This window comes from Aquila chrysaetos, chromosome 6, assembly GCF_900496995.4.
Source record: "Aquila chrysaetos chrysaetos chromosome 6, bAquChr1.4, whole genome shotgun sequence".
NCBI classification, from domain to species: Eukaryota; Metazoa; Chordata; class Aves; order Accipitriformes; family Accipitridae; genus Aquila; species Aquila chrysaetos.
Window position 1 is genome coordinate 10,362,570 of NC_044009.1, and position 18,829 is coordinate 10,381,398.

Consider the following 18,829-nt stretch of genomic DNA (forward strand, 5'->3'; position numbering starts at 1 on the left):
CCTCCCCCTGTTGCAACCTGTCCCTGCTGCCCCCTTTTCCTGGGAAGCGGTGAAGTCCCTGTGGTGGCCAGTGCATCCCCACACACAACTTCAGTCCCGCTCTGCTCCCCTGGGCCTGGCTGCAGGGCCTGTCCCTGAAAAGGGGTGTCTGGCACCCTGGCATCCCTGGGCAGTGCTGTCCTTGAAGCACCCCAGTGCCTGGCACAGGATTGGGGTGCCCGGGCAGCTGTGCACCCTGGCTCGTTGGTCTAGGGGTATGATTCTTGCTTAGGGTGTGAGAGAGTCAAGTCCCAGATGAGCCCTCCTTTTGGCCCCCCACCACTGGGCACAGCCCCTATGGGGATGGGGCATGGACAAGGGGGCATCTGCGATAGGCAGCTCTGCCCAGGACTGCGGTGCAGGGTGCGGCACGGTGGTGGCACTGCAGCCGGGGCTCCCACAGCAGCTCAGCTGCCCACCCTGGCACAGCTATAAGCAGCTGCTGACCCAGGGTCTGAGTCCAGAAAACCGTACTCTTGGCTTGGCCCAGATCCATCCCTGTTGACAGCTTGGGGCACCGAAGGGACACCCAGTGCCTGCAAACCCCCAAACCCCATGGTCAGCAGCTCCGGGGGGCTGGGTAAAGAAGCAGCGACAGGGATCTTCTGGGAGCAAAGAGAAAGCCAGGTCAGAGGGGGACATCAGCTTTGGGGACCCCCCATTCAGGAAGAAAGGCAGGGGCTGACGCTGCAAAGCACCGGCCGTTTCCACCTCTGCAAGAGCCAGGGAGATGGTTGGGAAGAGGAAAACCCCCGGAGATGGTGGGGAATTGGAGATGCTGGGCACTGATGCCCCATGGCCACCACCAGGTGCTGGCTCCATGGACCGGCCACAGCAAGAGGGACCTCCGTGCTCCCAGAGTGTGCCGAGGGACACACACAGCCTCAGCTGTCCCCCCAAAAGTGTGTGGGATGCAGAGGCTGGGGGTGCAATAGGGTGCAGCACCCCGGCTCGTTGGTCTAGGGGTATGATTCTCGCTTTGGGTGCGAGAGGTCCCGGGTTCAACTCCCGGACGAGCCCCCCTTTTGGGCACCCACCTTCCCCAGCACTGCGTGGGACCATGGCACAACCGGGGCACGGATGTGAGGGAGTGAAAGGGTTAATGTCTTAACCATTGTGGTGGGGCAAGTTCTGCTTAACAACGAACTCTGCATAACAAGGAACTCTGCCTAGCAGGGAACCCCGGGTGAAGAGAAGCGGATCAGCTCCCATCAGCAACAGGAGGGGGAGGGGAGGGGAGGGGAGGGGAGGGCGGGCTGTGCCGGAGGGTGCACAGCTCCCTGTTCTGATGTGCTGTTCTGATATGCTGAGCAGGGCAGCTCACCATCCATGGCCAAAGATCACGTCTGCAGGGAAGGGGAAATTACTCCCCAAACGACCCCCAAGCCCACAGACCTATTTCCCAAAGGCTCACAAACTGCTCAAGACACCTAATTAGCCTAATGAGTTCGAGTGCCCGCCCGAAGGAGGAGCAAGGATGATAAAAGAACAGAAACTGAAGACCCGTGCGTGCCCACCGGAACAGGACCCCTCGGCTGACTGAACGAACGCTGGACACAGGACCGGTGACCTCTCTCTGTTCTTCTCTTCCCCCCACACCCCCGCTTCTTATCTCTCTCTCTTCTCCCCTCTCTCCCCTCTTGCTCTCTTCTCTCTTCTGTAATCCCTACATGTCATCCCTTTAGACATAAACCGTTGACCAAGTCTGGGACTAGGAGTGCATCCAGCTGCCCCTAGGCTCCTCTCTGAGAAGGAGTCTAGAAAGCAAGGGGGTCTGCTCTGAACCTCGTGACTCAATGGGAGGGCTCTCATTGTCTTCCCTGAACTGATTCCCAAATAAGCAAGGCCTGTAGTATATGTTTGGTGATGTAGGGTGTCGTGGTTTAACCCCAGCCAGCAACTAAGCACCACGCAGCCGCTCACTCACTCCCCCCCCCACCCAGTGGGATGGGGGAGAAAATCGGGAAAAAGAAGCAAAACCCACGGGTTGAGATAAGAACGGTTTAATAGAACAGAAAAGAAGAAACTAATAATGATAATGATAACACTAATAAAATGACAACAGCAATAATGAAAGGATTGGAATGTACAAATGATGCGCAGTGCAATTGCTCACCACCCGTTGACCGACACCCAGCTAGTCCCCAAGTGGCGATTCCCCGCCCCCACTTCCCAGTTCCTATACTGGATGGGACGTCACATGGTATGGAATACCCTGTTGGCCAGTTTGGGTCAGCTGCCCTGGCTGTGTCCTGTGCCAACTTCTTGTGCCCCTCCAGCTTTCTCGCTGGTTGGGCATGAGAAGCTGAAAAATCCTTGACATTAGTCTAAACACTACTTAGCAGCAACTGAAAACATCAGTGTTATCAACATTCTTCACATACTGAGCTCAAAACATAGCACCATACCAGCTACTAGGAAGACAACTAACTCTATCCCAGCTGAAACTAGGACACAGGGTTAGCAAATGTTACACAGTTTAATGATATAGTTTCATGCCAATTTTTGTTGTGAGCATACCAATTTTGGTGGTGAGCATGCCAATTCTTGTTGTGAGCAAATAAAATTTGGGTATTGTGAATTAAATGATCCCTGGTGTCGTTTCGCCTTGATCCTGATCTGGGAATCAGCAAACCTGGGTCCTCATCCAGAGAAATTGGGACGTGACAATGGTGAGGGCAGAGGTGCCCTGCACAGAGGGGCCGGTGCCAGGTCCTGTCTGGCACGTCCCGGTGGGCAGGATGGACCCCCAAGAGCCAGCAGCGACGGACTGCCAGGGGCATGGGCAGGGAGGTGGATGGAGGAGGGGGTGGGAAAGGGCAGCTGGAGGCAGCGCTGGGCACGGTAGAGCAGAGCGGGTGCTGCCATCAGCGTGTGCCCCGAGGGTCTGTTTTTGGGGTCAGGGCCGTGGGGGGAGAGCAGGGTGAGCAGTGGGCAGTGGGGCAGTGGTGGGGGGGTGAGGAGAGCTGCCCAGAGCCCCACCCCTGCCCATGCAGAGGGGATGTAGCTCAGCGGGAGAGCGCTTGCTTTGCATGTAAGAGGCCCTGGGTTCAACCCCCAGCATCTCCATGCCCTTTTGCCTCCCCAGACCCCCTCCCTGCCAGCTGTGCGGCTGCCAGAGCCCTCCAGGTCCCCTAGAAAAGCTCTGGGGCTGCCAGTGGGCACAGCTGGCCTGGGGATGCTTCCCAGCACCTACATACAGGCTGCAGGGAATGCCCACAGCCCTTTCCCTCCCATGCCTGGGTGCTGCGGGGTATGGAGGCACCTTGTGTCCCTTCCCCATGAGGCTCAGGGTGTCTCTCAGGGTGAATTTCGGTGGTGGTGGGAGCAGCTGTGTGGGAGTGGGGCGGTGGGTGCCCAAAAGGAGGGCTCGTCCGGGAGTTGAACCCGGGACCTCTCGCACCCTAAGCGAGAATCATACCCCTAGACCAACGAGCCGGGGTGCGCAGCTGCCCGGGCACCCCCACCCTGTGCCGGGCAATGGGGTGCTGGGGGGGCACTGCTGCCCAGGGACCCCGTGGCACCAGGAGCTGCTTTTTGGCGACGGGCCCTGCCACCGGGTCCTGGGGAGCAGAGCGGGGCTGAGGGTGTGTGCGGGGATGCACCGGCCACCCCGAAGAATTCCCACTTCCCAGGAAAAGGGAGCAACAGGGACCCTTTGGGACGGGGGGACCCAGGCGTGCACAGGGTAGGAGGGGTACAGGCCCCCCGCAAGGTTTTCCAGGCTTTTGCCCTGGGCTAGGTCAGGAAGTGGCATGTTCCCAAGATGCCAGGAGGCTCCCCATCATCGTCCTGTGCCACGTCCCTGGGGGGCTGGGGGAGCCGATGGCCCGAGAGCAGAGGGGAGGGAGAGGGCAGTGCCCCGGGGCAGCCCCCACCTGCGCTGGGCACCGGTTGGCGTGTGCGGTGCCCGGGGCCGTGGGGGACAGGATTGGGGCTGGGTCCCAGCTGCGCACCCCGGCTCGTTGGTCTAGGGGTATGATTCTCGCTTAGGGTGCGAGAGGTCCCGGGTTCAACTCCCGGACGAGCCCTCCTTTTGGGCACCCACCGCCCCACTCCCACACAGCTGCTCCCACCACCACCGAAATTCACCCCGAGAGACACCCTGAGCCTCATGGGGAAGGGACACAAGGTGCCTCCATACCCCGCAGCACCCAGGCAGGGGAGGGAAAGGGCTGTGGGCATTCCCTGCAGCCTGTAGGTGCCCACTGGCAGCCCCAGAGCTTTTCTAGGGGACCTGGAGGGCTCTGGCAGCCGCACAGCTGGCAGGGAGGGGGTCTGGGGAGGCAAAAGGGCATGGAGATGCTGGGGGTTGAACCCAGGGCCTCTTACATGCAAAGCAAGCGCTCTCCCGCTGAGCTACATCCCCTCTGCATGGGCAGGGGTGGGGCTCTGGGCAGCTCTCCTCACCCCCCACCACTGCCCCACCGCTCAGCCTGCTCTGCCCCCATGGCCCTGACCCCAAAAACAGACCCTTGGGGCATGCACTGCCAGATTTTGGGGGTCCATCCTACCCACGGGGATGCACTCAGCCAGGACGTGGCACCAACCCCTCTGTGCTGGGCACCGCTGCCGTCATCCTACCCTGGTTATGCCACAGTCCCACCTGAGGGAGGCAGGTGCCCAAAAGGAGGGCTCGTCCGGGAGTTGAACCCAGGACCTCTCACACCCAAAGCAAGAATCATACCCCTAGACCAACGAGCCGGGGTGCTGCACCCCAATGCACCCCCCAGCCTCTGTGCCCCACAATTTTGTGTGTTGTTGAGAGTGGCTGATGCTGGCTTTTGCCCCTGGCACAGCCTGGAGCCCACAAATCTATCTCACTGTGCCCAGGATGAGGGGCAGGTGTTTGGAGGTGGCCACAACACACAAGTGCCCTGGCCACAGTGGCCGTGGGGGCAGCTGGACGATGGGGCAGAGCAGGGAACCCTGGACACAGCCCTGCCCATGCAGAGGGGATGTAGCTCAGCGGGAGAGCGCTTGCTTTGCATGTAAGAGGCCCTGGGTTCAACCCCCAGCATCTCCACATCCTTTTGCCTCCCCAGACTCCCTCTCTGCCAGCTGTGGGGCTGCCAGAGCCCCCCCAGGCCCCCCAGAAAAGCCCTGGGGCTGCCAGCGGGCACAGCTGGCCCAGGACTCGGGGGGACAGCAGTGATGCGTGGTGGGCACAGTGTTGTCTGCAACCCACGCCAGGACCCCCGAGAGAGGCAGCTGCCCTCACCTGCCCCAGTGCTGCGGTGTCTGTCGGGGGGAACAAGCAACGAAAGCCAACAGCTGGCCCCAAATGAGCTCTGTATCACCCAAAGCAGGGCAGGCTTTGCCCAAGGGGAGGATTCCTCTGGGGGTTGGACCCAGGTCCTCTCCCATCGGAAGGTGGAACCGTACCCCAAGCCTGTGTTGGGCTCCCCAGCCCTCCCCCTTTACCCGACAGCCGTGGGCTCAGTGTGGGTCCCAGCTGGCCCACTGGTAAAAGCATCTACAGATAAACTCACCCCTGACACCCCATGGCTGTGTGTCCTCAGCCTCTCTGGTGGGTCCCCCCTCAGAGGGGAGGGTTTCACCTGGCCCCAGGGCAAGTGGTCTATGGCTCCCTGCCCTAAGTTGCCTCGCTCTCCCGGCACTGTTAGGGAGCAGGTTCCCTGGTGCGGGAGCTGCTTCCCAGGGAGGAGAAGGTGAGGTGCAGGGCTGGGGGGCTGCTGGGGACGCCAGCCCCCTCCCGCCCCCGCTTCCCCCCAGCACCAGTCCGACACCCATAGCAGCGGGTAAAATCTCTCGCTGTGAGCAGGATTCGAACCTGCGCAGGGAAACCCTATTGGATTTCGAGTCCAACGCCTTCACCCCTCGGCCATCACAGCCCCCGTCCTGGGCACCTGGGGGGGACACCTGCCCCCTGCCACAGGCACCCCCTGGCCCCCCTGGGTGCCCCTTTTCCTGGGAAGCAGGAATTCTTCAGGGCGGCCGGTGCATCCCCGCACACACCCTCAGCCCCGCTCTGCTCCCCAGGACCCGGTGGCAGGGCCCGTCGCCAAAAAGCAGCTCCTGGTGCCGCGGGGTCCCTGGGCAGCAGTGCCCCCCCAGCACCCCATTGCCCGGCACAGGGTGGGGGTGCCCGGGCAGCTGCGCACCCCGGCTCGTTGGTCTAGGGGTATGATTCTCGCTTCGGGTGCGAGAGGTCCCGGGTTCAACTCCCGGACGAGCCCTCCTTTTGGGCACCCCCCTTCCCCAGCACTGCGTGGGACCATGGCACAACCGGGGCACAGCGAGGGCAGCGGTGCCCTGCACAGAGGGGCCGGTGCCAGGTCCTGTCTGGCACGTCCCGGTGGGCAGGATGGACCCCCAAGAGCCAGCAGCGACGGACTGCCAGGGGCATGGGCAGGGAGGTGGATGGAGGAGGGGGTGGGAAAGGGCAGCTGGAGGCAGCCCTGGGCACGGTAGAGCAGAGCGGGTGCTGCCATCAGCGTGTGCCCCGAGGGTCTGTTTTTGGGGTCAGGGCCGTGGGGGGAGAGCAGGGTGAGCAGTGGGCAGTGGGGCAGTGGTGGGGGGGTGAGGAGAGCTGCCCAGAGCCCCACCCCTGCCCATGCAGAGGGGATGTAGCTCAGCGGGAGAGCACTTGCTTTGCATGTAAGAGGCCCTGGGTTCAACCCCCAGCATCTCCATGTCCTTTTGCCTCCCCAGACCCCCTCCCTGCCAGCTGTGCGGCTGCCAGAGCCCTCCAGGTCCCCTAGGAAAGCTCTGGGGCTGCCAGTGGGCACGGCTGGCCTGGGGATGCTTCCCAGCACCTACATACAGGCTGCAGGGAATGCCCACAGCCCTTTCCCTCCCCTGCCTGGGTGCTGCGGGGTATGGAGGCACCTTGTGTCCCTTCCCCATGAGGCTCAGGGTGTCTCTCGGGGTGAATTTCGGTGGTGGTGGGAGCAGCTGTGTGGGAGTGGGGTGGTGGGTGCCCAAAAGGAGGGCTCGTCCGGGAGTTGAACCCGGGACCTCTCGCACCCTAAGCGAGAATCATACCCCTAGACCAACGAGCCGGGGTGCGCAGCTGCCCGGGCACCCCCACCCTGTGCCGGGCAATGGGGTGCTGGGGGGGCACTGCTGCCCAGGGACCCCGCGGCACCAGGAGCTGCTTTTTGGCGACGGGCCCTGCCACCGGGTCCTGGGGAGCAGAGCGGGGCTGAGGGTGTGTGCGGGGATGCACCGGCCGCCCTGAAGAATTCCTGCTTCCCAGGAAAAGGGGCACCCAGGGGGGCCAGGGGGTGCCTGTGGCAGGGGGCAGGTGTCCCCCCCAGGTGCCCAGGACGGGGGCTGTGATGGCCGAGGGGTGAAGGCGTTGGACTCGAAATCCAATAGGGTTTCCCTGCGCAGGTTCGAATCCTGCTCACAGCGAGAGATTTTACCCCCTGCCCGGGTGCCAACAGTGGGGATCCTGAGGACCATCTTTCCCCCACCAACACTGGGGATCCTGGGGTACCCACATTGGGTTTCCTGTCCCCTGCTATCTCAGAGTGCTGGTTGTCCTGTCGCTGTGGCCTGGGCAGGATCAGGCTGTCCCATCCGTTAGCCACAGCACGGTGCTGGACACAGCAGATGCTTTTCTTCATGTGGCATCACCTTCTCCTAGCAATTAATTGGCACTCGTGGGTAATTAGTGTTGACGGCTGGCCCTGGCAAGCAGGCAGCACCCTTATGCCCAGAGTTGCTCCAGACACAGAAGGGACAGTACCATGTTGTTTATCCAAGACCCTTTCTGACTCCTGGCCGCTGATCGATGCAGTTAATGAGAAACCCGGCTCAGGGAAGAGGCAACAGGTTGCGTGCTGGGAGGTTTTTTTCTCTGCAGTGGGACTGGAAAGGGCAGGCAAACCCACAGGCACAAGGAGCTGAGCGTGGGACTGCAGGGTGCAGGCAGGACCTGGTACCATGGCCAAGCTGGTGGAGTGTGTCCCCAACTTCTCAGAGGGGAATAACAAGGAGGTGAGGGAGCGCGCGGAGGGCCTGAGGGGTGGGCGATGCTGGGGTGCTGATGGCTGGGCTGCCCCCGTGGAGGGGCTGTGCAGGCAGCACCTGCTGCCAGACTCTGCCCTGCCTCCTTTGAAGTGCTGTGCACGTTTCCCTGCCTGGCTAATGGTGAAAATGCCCAAAGGCAGCCCCTGCTCCCTTTTGGCACCTCAGTGAGAAGTGGGGGCTCAGACCTACCCCCTTCCCACTGCCTGCAGGTTGCTGTAGCTTGAGGGCTCAGAGTGGTCTGGCATATCCCCTTAGGGAATTATCGCTTGCAGTTATTGTGCCAAAATACACCGTCCAGGTTAATGGGATCTGTGCTGGCCATCAGCCCTAGGCTGAACTTTGGCCCTCCTGTGGGCAGGGGAGTTCAGCAAACCCAAAATTGCAGTAAAGCACTGCTTCCCCCAGGGAACAGGCTTTGCAGAGCCAAATCTCTTTTGAAGCTGGCAGGGGACAGTATCCTCAGGAACGGCAATTTGTGATGGTGCTCTCCAATGTGCAGCAGCAGCTGGGTGTCTCTCCCCTACCATGGAGGGTTTGGGGCTCGCTGGGAGCCAGCGGTGTCTCAACAATCCTGGGTAGGAGTGGGATGCTTGTGCCTTTGGATCCTGCATCCTCTGCCGTGCCAGGTTGCATCCCCACTGATCTTGGGGTCATCCCCAACCCCAGCACTGGTGGGAAGGGGGAGACCTGAGAAATGGCATCCCCCACCCTGTGAAGCTGGGGCTGTGGTGGAAGTCTGGCCGACTCAGCTGTCTTGCCCCCCTCCACTGTCCCGCAGGTGATCAATGCACTGGGGGAAGCCATCTCCCGGACACCAGGTTGCGTGCTGCTGGACGTGGACGCCGGCGCCTCCACCAACCGCACTGTCTACACCTTTGTGGGGTCCCCCGAGGCCATCGTTGAAGGAGCCCTGAGTGCGGCCCGCATAGCTGGGCAGCTCATAGACATGAGCCGGCACACAGGTGAGCTTGGGGGCAGCACAGGAGCTGATCAGGTGCGGAGCATCCCTCAGCTGCGGTGCGTGGTTGGCTCCAGGTGCACCTTGCATGGCTGGAGCTAAAATCAGCTGCTGGTGGCCAAGCACAGCACATTACTGCACCTGCAGCCAGCGGCGCTGCTGGGATGAATGGTGTTGGAACCATGCAAAGCTCTTGCTCATCCTCTTGATGAAGAGAGGATGAATCCCTCCTGTCCCTGGGCTGGAGTAGACATTACTGCCACAAACTCAATTTTCCTTGTGGCGGCAGTGCCCAGTCTGCAAAAGAGGCTGGGAAAGGGCTGTCCTCCCTCCTTGTCTGCTTGCCCTTCCCAGCTCCCATCCTTATATCTGCCCCATCACTAGGTGAACACCCTCGCATGGGGGCCCTGGACGTGTGCCCCTTTGTGCCAGTGATGAACGTCAGCATGGAGGAGTGCGTCACCTGCGCCCACGTCTTCGGGCAGCGCTTGGCAGCGGAGCTGGGGGTGCCTGGTGAGTTGGGGCCAGGAACCTCTGCCTGTCCCATCCCAACCCGCAAGCTTCCAGCTGTGGAGAAACTGTACACCTTTTGCAAAAGCTTAACCAAATGGCGTTTGCTCCCCAATCGGCAAAACCAGACCCTGCTAGGTGATGTGCCGCCAGCCCCTGCCTGGCAGTGCTCACCCCCAGCTCTGTCTTGCAGTTTACCTGTACGGAGAGGCAGCACGGGAGGAGAGCAGGAAAGCCCTGCCCGCCATCCGTGCTGGAGAGTACGAGGCACTTCCCGAGAAGGTGAGCCTGGCAGCACCTGGCTGGGTGTCACGGGCTGGGTAGAGCCACGCTGCACCTCCCCAGCTTTGGGGACTGGCATAGTCGCTTCGCACCGAGAGGAGCTGATGAAACACTTTGGGTGCTGCTGAACATGGAGGTGGTCGTGGCAGATGCCAGCTGGGGAGGGAGATGCCATACCTGGGAGGGTGGCTCGTGCTGCTCAGCGGTGCCAGCCCATGCACTCTCCTCCCCAGCTTGCAAAACCAGAGTGGGCTCCTGACTTTGGGCCCCCAACCTTTGTCCCCCGGTGGGGGGCCACGGTGACAGGCGCCCGGACCTTCCTTATTGCGTACAACATCAACCTGCTGTGCACCAAGGAGCTGGCTCACCGCATCGCCCTCAATCTCCGTGAGCAGGGTCGTGGTGCCGACCAGGTAGCCCTGTGCCGGCAGCACGCCGGATGCAGACCTGCTTGCATCCGCATTTCCTGGGCTGTGCCTTGACTATGATGGGTCTTGGCAGCCTGGGCGCTTGAAGAAGGTGCAGGGCATTGGCTGGTATTTGGAGGAAGAGAATATAGCCCAGGTTTCAACGAACCTGCTGGACTTTGAGACCACACCGCTCCACACTGTCTACGAGGAGGTCTGCCGAGATGCAGAGGTGGGTGGCATGGGGTAGCACACCACGCTTTTTTCAATGCGGGCTTTGCAGAGGATGTCTCCCTCCAAGTTTTTCTGCCCATCCCCAGATCAGGCTCTGCTTTATCTCGCACTCAGCTCAGCTAAGCCGTGCAGAGTTCTGAATAGCACGAAAACCCCAAAAGCTCAGCAACTTGCTGCTAGCCCCCAGATCTTCCACTGAAGGCTTTTCCATGAGCTCCCCAGGTCCTGGGAAGGTCTGCCAGGCTGGGGTGGTAGTGGCAGCAGGCCAGGTGGCTCTGGGGACAGTCATGTTTCTGATGTCCTTCGCAGGCACTGAAACTCCCTGTGGTGGGGTCCCAGCTGGTGGGGCTAGTCCCCAAGAAGGCCATGCTGGACACGGCTGAATTTTACATCAAGAAGGAAAAACTCTTCATCCTGGAGGAGGAACAGAAGATCAGGCTGGTAACGTGGCTCCTCCTGGTCCCAAGACAAGGGTGGGATCATAAGAGAGACACTCCCTCTGCCCCAGCCTCCCAAAGTGGCACTGAGCAGAGATTTGGGACCATGGCAGCCCCCAGGCATGACACTTGTCTCCAGGGATGGTGCCTGGCAAGCTGTGAGGACACAGCGAGTGGAACAAGTTGCTTTATTGTCCTGAGGATGCTGAGATGCTCAGGGAGCAGAGACCCCATCCCATGAGGACAGAATGTAGGCAGCAGCTGCCCAGCTTGCCTGCATGGAGGCCAGGAGGGGAAGGAGACCTTCCTGGAGCTCAAGGGCAGTGTGTGGTGTTATGGGAAACAGGACTGGCGTAAGCTGGAAACAAGGAGTCAGACTCTGTTTTTCAGCTGCAGGAGGGAGGGACTTTTCCACCCTATGGGCAACGTGCTAGATAAGAGCAAGCTAATTATTTATCGGTGTAGTTTCCAGTCATTTGTAGGTGGCTGCGTGCTGCCCCCAAGTCTGGGATGGGACAGGCTGGTGACGCCAGCTGTCCTCACCCTGGGTGGTGGCCTGAGCAACTCTGTCCTAGGGCTGGATCACCCATGGTTAATTAACAGCAGGGAATGAGGATGCAATGGGACTTATCACAATGGGGCTGACGCAGAGGTGCTGCTCCTTGCAGGTGGTCAGCCGGCTGGGCCTGGACTCCCTGTCTCCGTTTCATCCCCAGGAGCGCATCATCGAGTAGGGACTCCCATCCTGCTTCTCATCATGGTGCCCATCCCTGCCTGGATGGGGGGATCCCACTGCCTGTATCTTGCACTCAGCTGCTTTTGAGAGTGGTGCCTGCACCCAGCTCCTTTTCAAACCCAAGGGACATCTCTGCTGGGTGTTGTGCAGGCGTGGGGTGGTCCCTGCTCCCAAATGCTGATGGTTGTGAATGTGGGCTGGGGGGACTCCAGGTCACTCGGGCAGGCAGTGGAAGCAGGTTTCGTGGCCAAACTTGACCATGTATGCGTTAAATCCTCCACCCAGTCCTCAGCCCACATTTCACTGCCTCCGGCTCACACGCTGCCCATCGAGGAGAGATGCTGTGCTGCAGCACCTGGTGTAAAATGAATGTCTGTGGGGGGAGAGGAAGGGAAATCCACCTGTGCTGAGGTGAAATCAGGACGTGCACTTTATGTCCTTGTCATTCCCCGCCTGGGGACATGGCTGCAAGCATGTTTCTGTCCCACCAAATGCCGTTTGCATGAGCCCACCCTGTCTAATGCAGACCAACCCCCCACACCACCAGGACATGTGCTCCCCAGCTATCTGTCTGTCCCCATGGGACTCCTTGTCCTCTCCCTAACCCTCCTGCTGGGTTTTTTGGGCTAGCCCCCTTCTCAACCACCCTCAGAGCCAAGGGGTGGATGAAAAATTGTTGGAGAGGGCAGTGCCCAGTGAGAAGGGACCCAGTGGTGGTGGTGGGTGTCCCTGCACCTGGGGACCTCTGATCTACAGGGCCACTGTGCCACAGGTACCTGGTGCAGGCAGGAGAGGTGGACAGTGGTCTGGTGGCCAAGCCGCTGGGTGCCTTCGTGCGAGCAGTCGGTGGGAGGTCGGCAGCGCCAGGAGGAGGCTCTGTGTCTGCAGCCGCAGCTGCCCTGGTACATGCCCCACACCTGGATGGGGTCTCTGCCTGCCTGGGGCGTCCTCTAGGTGTGCTGAGACCCCGAGGGGAGTCAGCACGGCGGTAGTGGCGGGTGCTGTGTCCTGCTGAAGTATTTACCCCTGTGTGCTTGCAGGGAGCGGCACTAGGCTGCATGGTGGGGCTGATGAGCTATGGGAAGCGGCAGTTTGAGGAGCTGGACCCCATCATGAGGAAGCTGATCCCCCCCTTCCACCAGGCCATGGATGAGCTGGTGGCAATGGTGGACGCCGACTCCCGTGCCTTCAGCAGCTACATGGTGAGGTCCCACTGATGGCAGACATCCTGTGGGGAAGTGGGGGGCTTTCCAGCTGGGAGGGGAGCCGGCATCGCTGCACCCCAGTGTCCTTAGGAGCAGAGCTGTGATCTTGATCCAAGCCAGGGCAAGGGACAGCATCACCTAAAGGAGGTTTGCAAGAGCATGGGCGCTATCAGGTCTGCCCTGGCCCCGATGCAAGGCATGCGGGATCTTGGAGCAAATGGCATCAAATCTGCTTTTCTTTGCCTGCAGGAAGCTATGAAGCTGCCAAAAAGCACCCCTGAAGAGCGGGAAAGGTGAGCTGAGCTGGTGGGGACTTGCAGACTGGGGGAGCATGGCCACTGAGCACTTACCCCGGTGCTGTCCCTGTCCCAGACGCACAGCTGCCATGCAACAGGGGCTGAAGACAGCCGTGAGGGTCCCCTGTGCCCTGGCAGAGAAGGTGAGCGGGCTCTGGCCTGCTCTGAAGGAGCTGGCACACCACTGCAACCTGGCCTGCAAATCTGACGTCCAGGTATGGCCCTGGGTTCAGGCACTGCCCTGGCTGGGGCTTTGGAGACTGCTGGGCTCATTGCCTTTCCCTGCAAGGTGTCCCATTGTGTCCTGACCTCCGGGATGCCTCTCTCCAGCTGCACTTCCCAAACTGGCCAGTGGTTTCCACTCGCTAACTTTTTGGCAGCTTGCAACCCTTGTAGGACAGTTGACTGCCACCAGCCCTTGCCTGAGTTTCTCACCTGCGTGGCAAGGCCGTGAATGGTTCCCACTGCTGGAGCCACATCCTGAAAATACTGAGTTGGAAAGCACTGCATGCTGCTGGGTCATGGAGGGTGGGAGTCCTGCAGCGTAAGGACTGTATGGTGGTGCTCTGGTTCAGCAGGAGAGCTTCTCGCAACCCTCTTTTCCTAGGTGGGAGCCAAAATGCTGGAAGCAGCTGTGTTTGGAGCTTACTTCAACGTCATGATCAACCTCAAAGACATAACGGATGAGAAATTCAAGCTTGCGGTAAGCAGGGGCCATGCGTGTGCCCTGGCCCTGGTAGTGGGGATGAGGTGGGACAGAGATGGAGTTGAAGCCCCTGGGACTCCTCATGCCCGGGCACCCCCTCCCTTTGCCACCAGTGGGATGCATGGGGTGGACGGTGGATGGCTCTTCTGTCCTGTTGAGTGGCAAATGATGCACCTTCTCCTTTCCCATGCAGATGTCACAGAAGGTCTCTGGGCTGCTGGAGGAGGCGAAGCAAGGCTCGGTGCTCGTGCTGGCGCTGCTGGAGGAGCGGGGGGCCTGAGAGGGGCTCAGGGATGGGCTGGGGGCTCTGCAGTGGCAAATACAGCTGGGAAACATGCACGTCCCTGCCTGGGCTCCTTCGGTATCCACCTCGGGTGAGCTGCTCTGCTCAGGTAGATCCTGATGTCATGTCCCCTGTTGGCCTTTCTCTGGCCAAGGGTGCTTTTTGCTGTCTGGGGCTTGGACCCCAGCCTCCATCCCCCAATCCCTGGTGCAGAAAGAGCTGGCTGGGCTGGCAGTGCCTGGGGCCCCAGGAATCCCAATGGAGGGGTTGGCAGGGACCCCATGGTGCTGCCTGGGAGGAGATCCCCGTGCATGGGCACCTCCTGACCCTGTACACCCCTGTGTGTTTCTGTGTCCAAAACTCCGTCCCGAGACACCCCTCTACCTGCAGGGCTGGGGCAAGACCTGGCGCAGTCCCTTTCTGCGAGGTGTCTTTTTGATGGTGCATGACAAGACCAGCCCATTGCATTGCTCACTGGCCCAGGAAGGGAGCGCTGCTAAATGCAGGGCAGCATCAGGGGTGTTAGTGGGGAGATGGGGACGGGATGGGACGAGCTCTGCCCCTTCCTCATAGACGCCCAAGAGGAAGACCTGAGCATTGGGGCATCCAGCCCTGCCTTCTGTCTCTGTTGACCGGGTCTGACAGCAGATATCACCTCCTCCACCCACACACCATGGTAGCACCCTGAGCAGTGTCACAGGGAGTCATGAGCTGGACCCTGAGCCCCGCTGTCCCACAGCAGTGCCTGTGGGAGGGTGACCCCCCATGCCAGCCCGCCCCGCCCCCGGACACTGTGCCCATGCTGGAATCACTGAGCCAGGGTTCATGGTGGGGACGCCTGACTCGCCTCATCACCTGACGCTGGGAGGTGAAACCACCACCCTCCGTCCCCTGTTTTTATCAGCCCTGTGGGACCTTTGTGCCAGCTGGGAGTGGCGTATTGACGTTTCCTATGTGCCCATGGTGACGGCCGTGGCACAGGGAGTGGTGCGGCCAGTTCCACCACTCTGTGGTGTCACCCCTGCCCGCCGCACCCCTCCTCACCCGGGCAGGGCCCTGGTATTTAGCGGGTACCCGCCACCCCGGGAGAGCCGTGCCAAGGACGACGATTGGGGGTGCTGCTGGCAGCGGCGCTTTCGAAGGGTGCTGCCGGCATTGCCTCTGCTGGGAGCTTTTCTGCAGGTTGGGTGAGCGAAGGCAGCTGCCCAAGGCAGCAGCAGTGGCTGGTGGGGTGCAGGGCAGCTGGGGAGCACAGGGGCAGTGGGAGCATGGGCACCCATGGGTCCGGGTGCACCGTCCCCATGGCTGGCGCTGCACCGAGACACGGTGTCCCCAGCCCCTTGTGGTCCACGAGGACACGGGCTGGGCACCCGGGCTGGGCTGGGGTTGGTTTATTATTTCCACCAACAATGGAAACGACATGGCCGGTCTTTAAGGGTGCACAGAGGTAGGGACAGTCACTCTCGGGGTTGGTGCTGTCACCCAAAGGGACAGGGTGGCTGTTGGGGTCTGTGGGGGGGCGGCACTCCTGGGCAAGCAAACATGGTCTCTGTGCCCGGGGCAGACACGGGGGACAGAGGAGCTGGGCCCTGGCTGCTGGCAGGGTGATGACAACCCCATGACAGGAGGTGCTGTGAGGGATCACTGATGGTGCCTCTCTTCCCTTACAGCTCGAGGGCCACAGAGCATGTGGAACCCCAACCCAGGTGAGGGGCTGCGGGGCTGGGCAGGGCTGTGGGTACCACACAGCCATTGGGGCTCAGAGAGGGGCTCAGTGGAATCGCCACAGGCACCTGGGGGGATTACCTGCATACCAGAGGGGAGTGGGACATTATTTGTGAGGAGATGGTAGACCAGGAGGGGTCCTTTGGGTGCTCAGCTACACCAGCTCCCCACATTGCCTGTCCAGGAAGAGCCTGGCTCTGCTTGCTAACAGCTCCCCTCTTCTTCCTAGGTGCGCCCGGAGGGGTGCCACCACCCCAAGTGCAAATTTGCCCACCTGCTGCTCCGGGATACCCTGGTCCTGGCACTCCAGCAGGTCCCTACCCTGGCTACCCTCCAGTGCCGCCTGGCACCCCTGGGACCTATCCCCCGGGACCCCCAGGTGGCTATCCCTGTGGCCCCTCTCCACCTGGCCCCTACACGCCGGGACATCACCCCCATGGGCACCCCCTGCCAGGGCAGCACCCCCATGGGCACCCCCTGCCAGGGCATCACCCCCCTGGGCACCCCCCACCAGGGCATCACCCCCATGGGCACCCCCCACCGTGCCCCCCTGACTGCCATCAGAAGCACCATAAGAAGCACAAGAAGAAGCACTCCAAGCACCATGGAGGCAAGGTAAGAGGGAGGCGGGAGTGGATCCCTCCCAGTTTTGGCTGTGGTCCTTCAGACCCCCCTGATGCATGCCACAGGATCCAGCTCGGGCAGCTGGGGCTCTCTCCTCCTGCTCCGCAGTGGCTGGAGCGGGCTGCCAACATCTCAGTGGCTTTTTTTTGACGCGGAGACTCCTGTTTGCTTAATAAATAGGCAAGCATGGGTCATTTCAAGTGAGTCCTGTGAAACACGATCCATGACATTGCTTGAAGCCATTCAGAACAGTGACACAGCTCAGGGTGCACCACGTGATGTATTAAATCCCAGGACTTTGTCCTGCTCACCCGAGAGAGTCATGTCTCCATTAAGGGACATTTGCTCAGTGTCCTGCAGCAGAGCAGTTCGGTTCCCTCTTAAAACACACACACACACACACAAAAACAAAAAACCCAAACCCAAAAAAGGAAAAGCAATGGAGGAGATGTAAAAGGAGATGCTGCAGGAAATGCCTTTCCAGGGACAGGCACCATCCGGAGTAGGTCTGAATGCGGGACTGCTAAACAAGACCCCAATTCCACCATCCGAGGCAGGAGCATTTCCCAAACAAAGCAAACCATCAGCTCCTTTTGCTGTTTAAAGGCTTGGAAAGTGATCTGCTTTGACATTTGCCCTCACTGGCAGAGAGCAGGACCCTTCTGAAGTTGCTTAATTGGCCTGAATAGTCTTGTAAAATAATAATAAAAAAAACAGTTCTCCCACAATATGCCCGTAATTATATTCCCCAAGCAGAAAAATAATGGCTCTGAATTCTAAAAAGTGGTTTGTAACAGCATTGCGATAAACATTGCAGTGACATTATTAACTATTTTATCTTCAAGTCAAGGTGTCCCAGCTGGGGTTTGCTGTCTGAGGCCATGGTGCTGTGCTGACTCCCACCCAGGCACACCCTCTGCATGGTTCCCAGGGCCTTGACATTAACTAATTACCAGCTTGCAATCCAGCCAGCATGGAAACCTGAGGGCACACCTTTTGGTGGCATGCAAAGACACCGGGGGAGAGGTGGGTCTGCAGGTACCACTGCTGCACGCTCAACCTGGCCCCAGCTGGGCACCGGGAACAGGCACCCACCACAGGATTATTAACACCTATAAGAAGTGTTGTGAAAGAGGGTTGTTTCTGTGCTATCCTAAAGTTGTTTTTATCTCCTCCAGCACTCCAGCAGCTCAAGCAGCTCAAGCAGCAGTTCTGACTCTGACTGAAGAGGACGTGTCCCACCCGCATGGCAGGGAATTGACGAAACACGAAGCTGAACACCCCGCAGGAACCACCTGCATGTTGCTCTGCTCCTTTCCCCTTTCTCTGAGAGCGGCGTTTTGCCTGCTGAGTGATTTTTCTTGTTTTTAGCTTGTAAATTCTTTGACCTGGAATTGCTGTGAGATGATGGGCAGCAGCTCTGTCCTCTGTCTTTCAGAAGAACCCACTGAGAGTCATCCCCGAGGCTGCAGGTAGCAGTGTGGGGAGCATCACGTGCTGGTTTGCAGTCTGCTGGTGTCTGCGTGTTTTTTCCTGGGTAATGATGCCAGCTGCTAACATCAATCCCACCACCCGTAAAAGTCCGTAAATTTCGTGTGAGCTTTCCCAGCTGTAGCAGAAGGGCTGGGCAGGGAATGCTGTAACTTTCCCCTTGCTGCACTATATGCGTTGCCATCCTCCATGTCAGGGTAATGATCAATAGGAAAAAGTAGTGAGCTCACTTTCTGAAGCCCCTGAGCCATGGCCATGGGACTGCAGCATGCTTGCTAGGAAAGGAGAAAAGCCTGGCAGTGCTTTCACTACAAAATTTTTAACACGGGGCTGCTTTTTCTGCTGTTTTATTTTTGTTTTGCCCACTGTCATGGCTCAAGAGGACCCTTCCCAGCCCTGCTATCAAGAAGGCTTTGCAGCCAGCCGGTATGACTGGCTGCTGGACCCAGTGGCACAAACACGAGCAGCTCACTGTGGCAGAGGGAATCTCCAGAAGAGGTGGTGCAGCCCATCTCACCCAGATTTACTGCCAGCACAGCCTTGTTCATCCTTGTTGCACTACTGGCTGGGCATGTATATGTGCTGGGGCAGTGGGATTTTGCTTCTGCAGCTCCTCTCTGGATGCAGTCATGTTTTGTCCTGTGACCCTCAAAGCTCCCCTACAGCTCTCCTCCCTGAAGAAGGGAAAACACGGCAGTGACACCGCAGCATGCATGGCCACAGCTCCCACCACTGTGCCTGCCCTGGCTTGTGCCCATGCCCGGAACCCTTCCCTGCAGCCACGCTGCCGGCTCCTTTGCACCCTGTGCCTGGGGTCCCCTGTGCACAACATGCGCCCTGCCCAGCCTCTCCTCCCCATTCCACCTCACAGAAATGCCCCCAGCCTTGGAGGGTT

The 18,829-nt window shown here is 59.9% G+C and overlaps 2 protein-coding genes and 12 non-coding genes across 15 annotated transcripts; 9 read left to right on the forward strand and 5 right to left on the reverse strand.

Annotated features, from left to right (window-relative positions):
* The first annotated feature begins 987 nt into the window (after window positions 1–987).
* TRNAP-UGG lies at window positions 988–1,059 on the forward strand. The gene has a single exon. It is a non-coding gene; the product is annotated as a tRNA-Pro (tRNA).
* Window positions 1,060–3,036: 1,977 nt separating this feature from the next.
* Window positions 3,037–3,108, forward strand: TRNAA-UGC. The gene has a single exon. It is a non-coding gene; the product is annotated as a tRNA-Ala (tRNA).
* A 297-nt stretch (window positions 3,109–3,405) lies between these two features.
* On the reverse strand, window positions 3,406–3,477 carry TRNAP-AGG. The gene has a single exon. It is a non-coding gene; the product is annotated as a tRNA-Pro (tRNA).
* Window positions 3,478–3,998: 521 nt separating this feature from the next.
* On the forward strand, window positions 3,999–4,070 carry TRNAP-AGG. The gene has a single exon. It is a non-coding gene; the product is annotated as a tRNA-Pro (tRNA).
* A 266-nt stretch (window positions 4,071–4,336) lies between these two features.
* On the reverse strand, window positions 4,337–4,408 carry TRNAA-UGC. The gene has a single exon. It is a non-coding gene; the product is annotated as a tRNA-Ala (tRNA).
* Window positions 4,409–4,671: 263 nt separating this feature from the next.
* TRNAP-UGG lies at window positions 4,672–4,743 on the reverse strand. The gene has a single exon. It is a non-coding gene; the product is annotated as a tRNA-Pro (tRNA).
* Window positions 4,744–4,993: 250 nt separating this feature from the next.
* TRNAA-UGC lies at window positions 4,994–5,065 on the forward strand. The gene has a single exon. It is a non-coding gene; the product is annotated as a tRNA-Ala (tRNA).
* Window positions 5,066–5,812: 747 nt separating this feature from the next.
* TRNAS-CGA lies at window positions 5,813–5,894 on the reverse strand. Its single transcript has one exon. It is a non-coding gene; the product is annotated as a tRNA-Ser (tRNA).
* A 273-nt stretch (window positions 5,895–6,167) lies between these two features.
* TRNAP-CGG lies at window positions 6,168–6,239 on the forward strand. Its single transcript has one exon. It is a non-coding gene; the product is annotated as a tRNA-Pro (tRNA).
* Window positions 6,240–6,623: 384 nt separating this feature from the next.
* On the forward strand, window positions 6,624–6,695 carry TRNAA-UGC. Its single transcript has one exon. It is a non-coding gene; the product is annotated as a tRNA-Ala (tRNA).
* Window positions 6,696–6,992: 297 nt separating this feature from the next.
* On the reverse strand, window positions 6,993–7,064 carry TRNAP-AGG. The gene has a single exon. It is a non-coding gene; the product is annotated as a tRNA-Pro (tRNA).
* A 273-nt stretch (window positions 7,065–7,337) lies between these two features.
* On the forward strand, window positions 7,338–7,419 carry TRNAS-CGA. Its single transcript has one exon. It is a non-coding gene; the product is annotated as a tRNA-Ser (tRNA).
* Window positions 7,420–7,499: 80 nt separating this feature from the next.
* On the forward strand, window positions 7,500–14,150 carry FTCD (formimidoyltransferase cyclodeaminase). Of its 2 annotated transcripts, XM_030019185.2 has the most exons (14): window positions 7,500–8,007; window positions 8,819–9,002; window positions 9,383–9,511; window positions 9,702–9,790; window positions 10,024–10,203; window positions 10,292–10,429; window positions 10,741–10,872; window positions 11,537–11,598; window positions 12,377–12,506; window positions 12,645–12,806; window positions 13,059–13,102; window positions 13,182–13,320; window positions 13,713–13,808; window positions 14,005–14,150. In XM_030019185.2, the coding sequence occupies exons 1-14, from the start codon at window positions 7,954–7,956 to the stop codon at window positions 14,089–14,091; spliced, it is 1,626 nt and encodes a 541-aa protein (XP_029875045.1). In that variant the 5' UTR covers window positions 7,500–7,953; the 3' UTR covers window positions 14,092–14,150. The 2 variants fall into 2 exon arrangements, with proteins under 2 accessions (XP_029875045.1, XP_040980555.1); XM_041124621.1 differs by lacking the exon at window positions 8,819–9,002 and having other exon boundaries at window positions 7,512–8,007.
* An 834-nt stretch (window positions 14,151–14,984) lies between these two features.
* On the forward strand, window positions 14,985–17,953 carry LOC115343364. Its single transcript, XM_030019227.2, has 4 exons — window positions 14,985–15,276; window positions 15,765–15,800; window positions 16,049–16,434; window positions 17,622–17,953. Exons 1-4 carry the CDS (start codon window positions 15,055–15,057, stop codon window positions 17,812–17,814), a joined length of 837 nt encoding a protein of 278 aa, XP_029875087.2. The 5' UTR covers window positions 14,985–15,054; the 3' UTR covers window positions 17,815–17,953.
* The last annotated feature ends 876 nt before the right edge of the window (window positions 17,954–18,829 follow it).

Coding starts and splice junctions, on each gene's coding strand:
- FTCD (XM_030019185.2), top strand. CDS start 7,954: ATGGCCAAGCTGGTGGAGTGTGTCCCCAACTTCTCAGAGGGGAATAAC. Junction 9,003..9,382: donor AGACATGAGCCGGCACACAG/GTGAGCTTGGGG, acceptor CCCCATCACTAG/GTGAACACCCTCGCATGGGG. Junction 10,430..10,740: donor AGGTCTGCCGAGATGCAGAG/GTGGGTGGCATG, acceptor TGTCCTTCGCAG/GCACTGAAACTCCCTGTGGT.
- LOC115343364 (XM_030019227.2), top strand. CDS start 15,055: ATGGTGACGGCCGTGGCACAGGGAGTGGTGCGGCCAGTTCCACCACTC. Junction 15,277..15,764: donor TGCTGGGAGCTTTTCTGCAG/GTTGGGTGAGCG, acceptor CTTCCCTTACAG/CTCGAGGGCCACAGAGCATG. Junction 15,801..16,048: donor CATGTGGAACCCCAACCCAG/GTGAGGGGCTGC, acceptor TCTTCTTCCTAG/GTGCGCCCGGAGGGGTGCCA.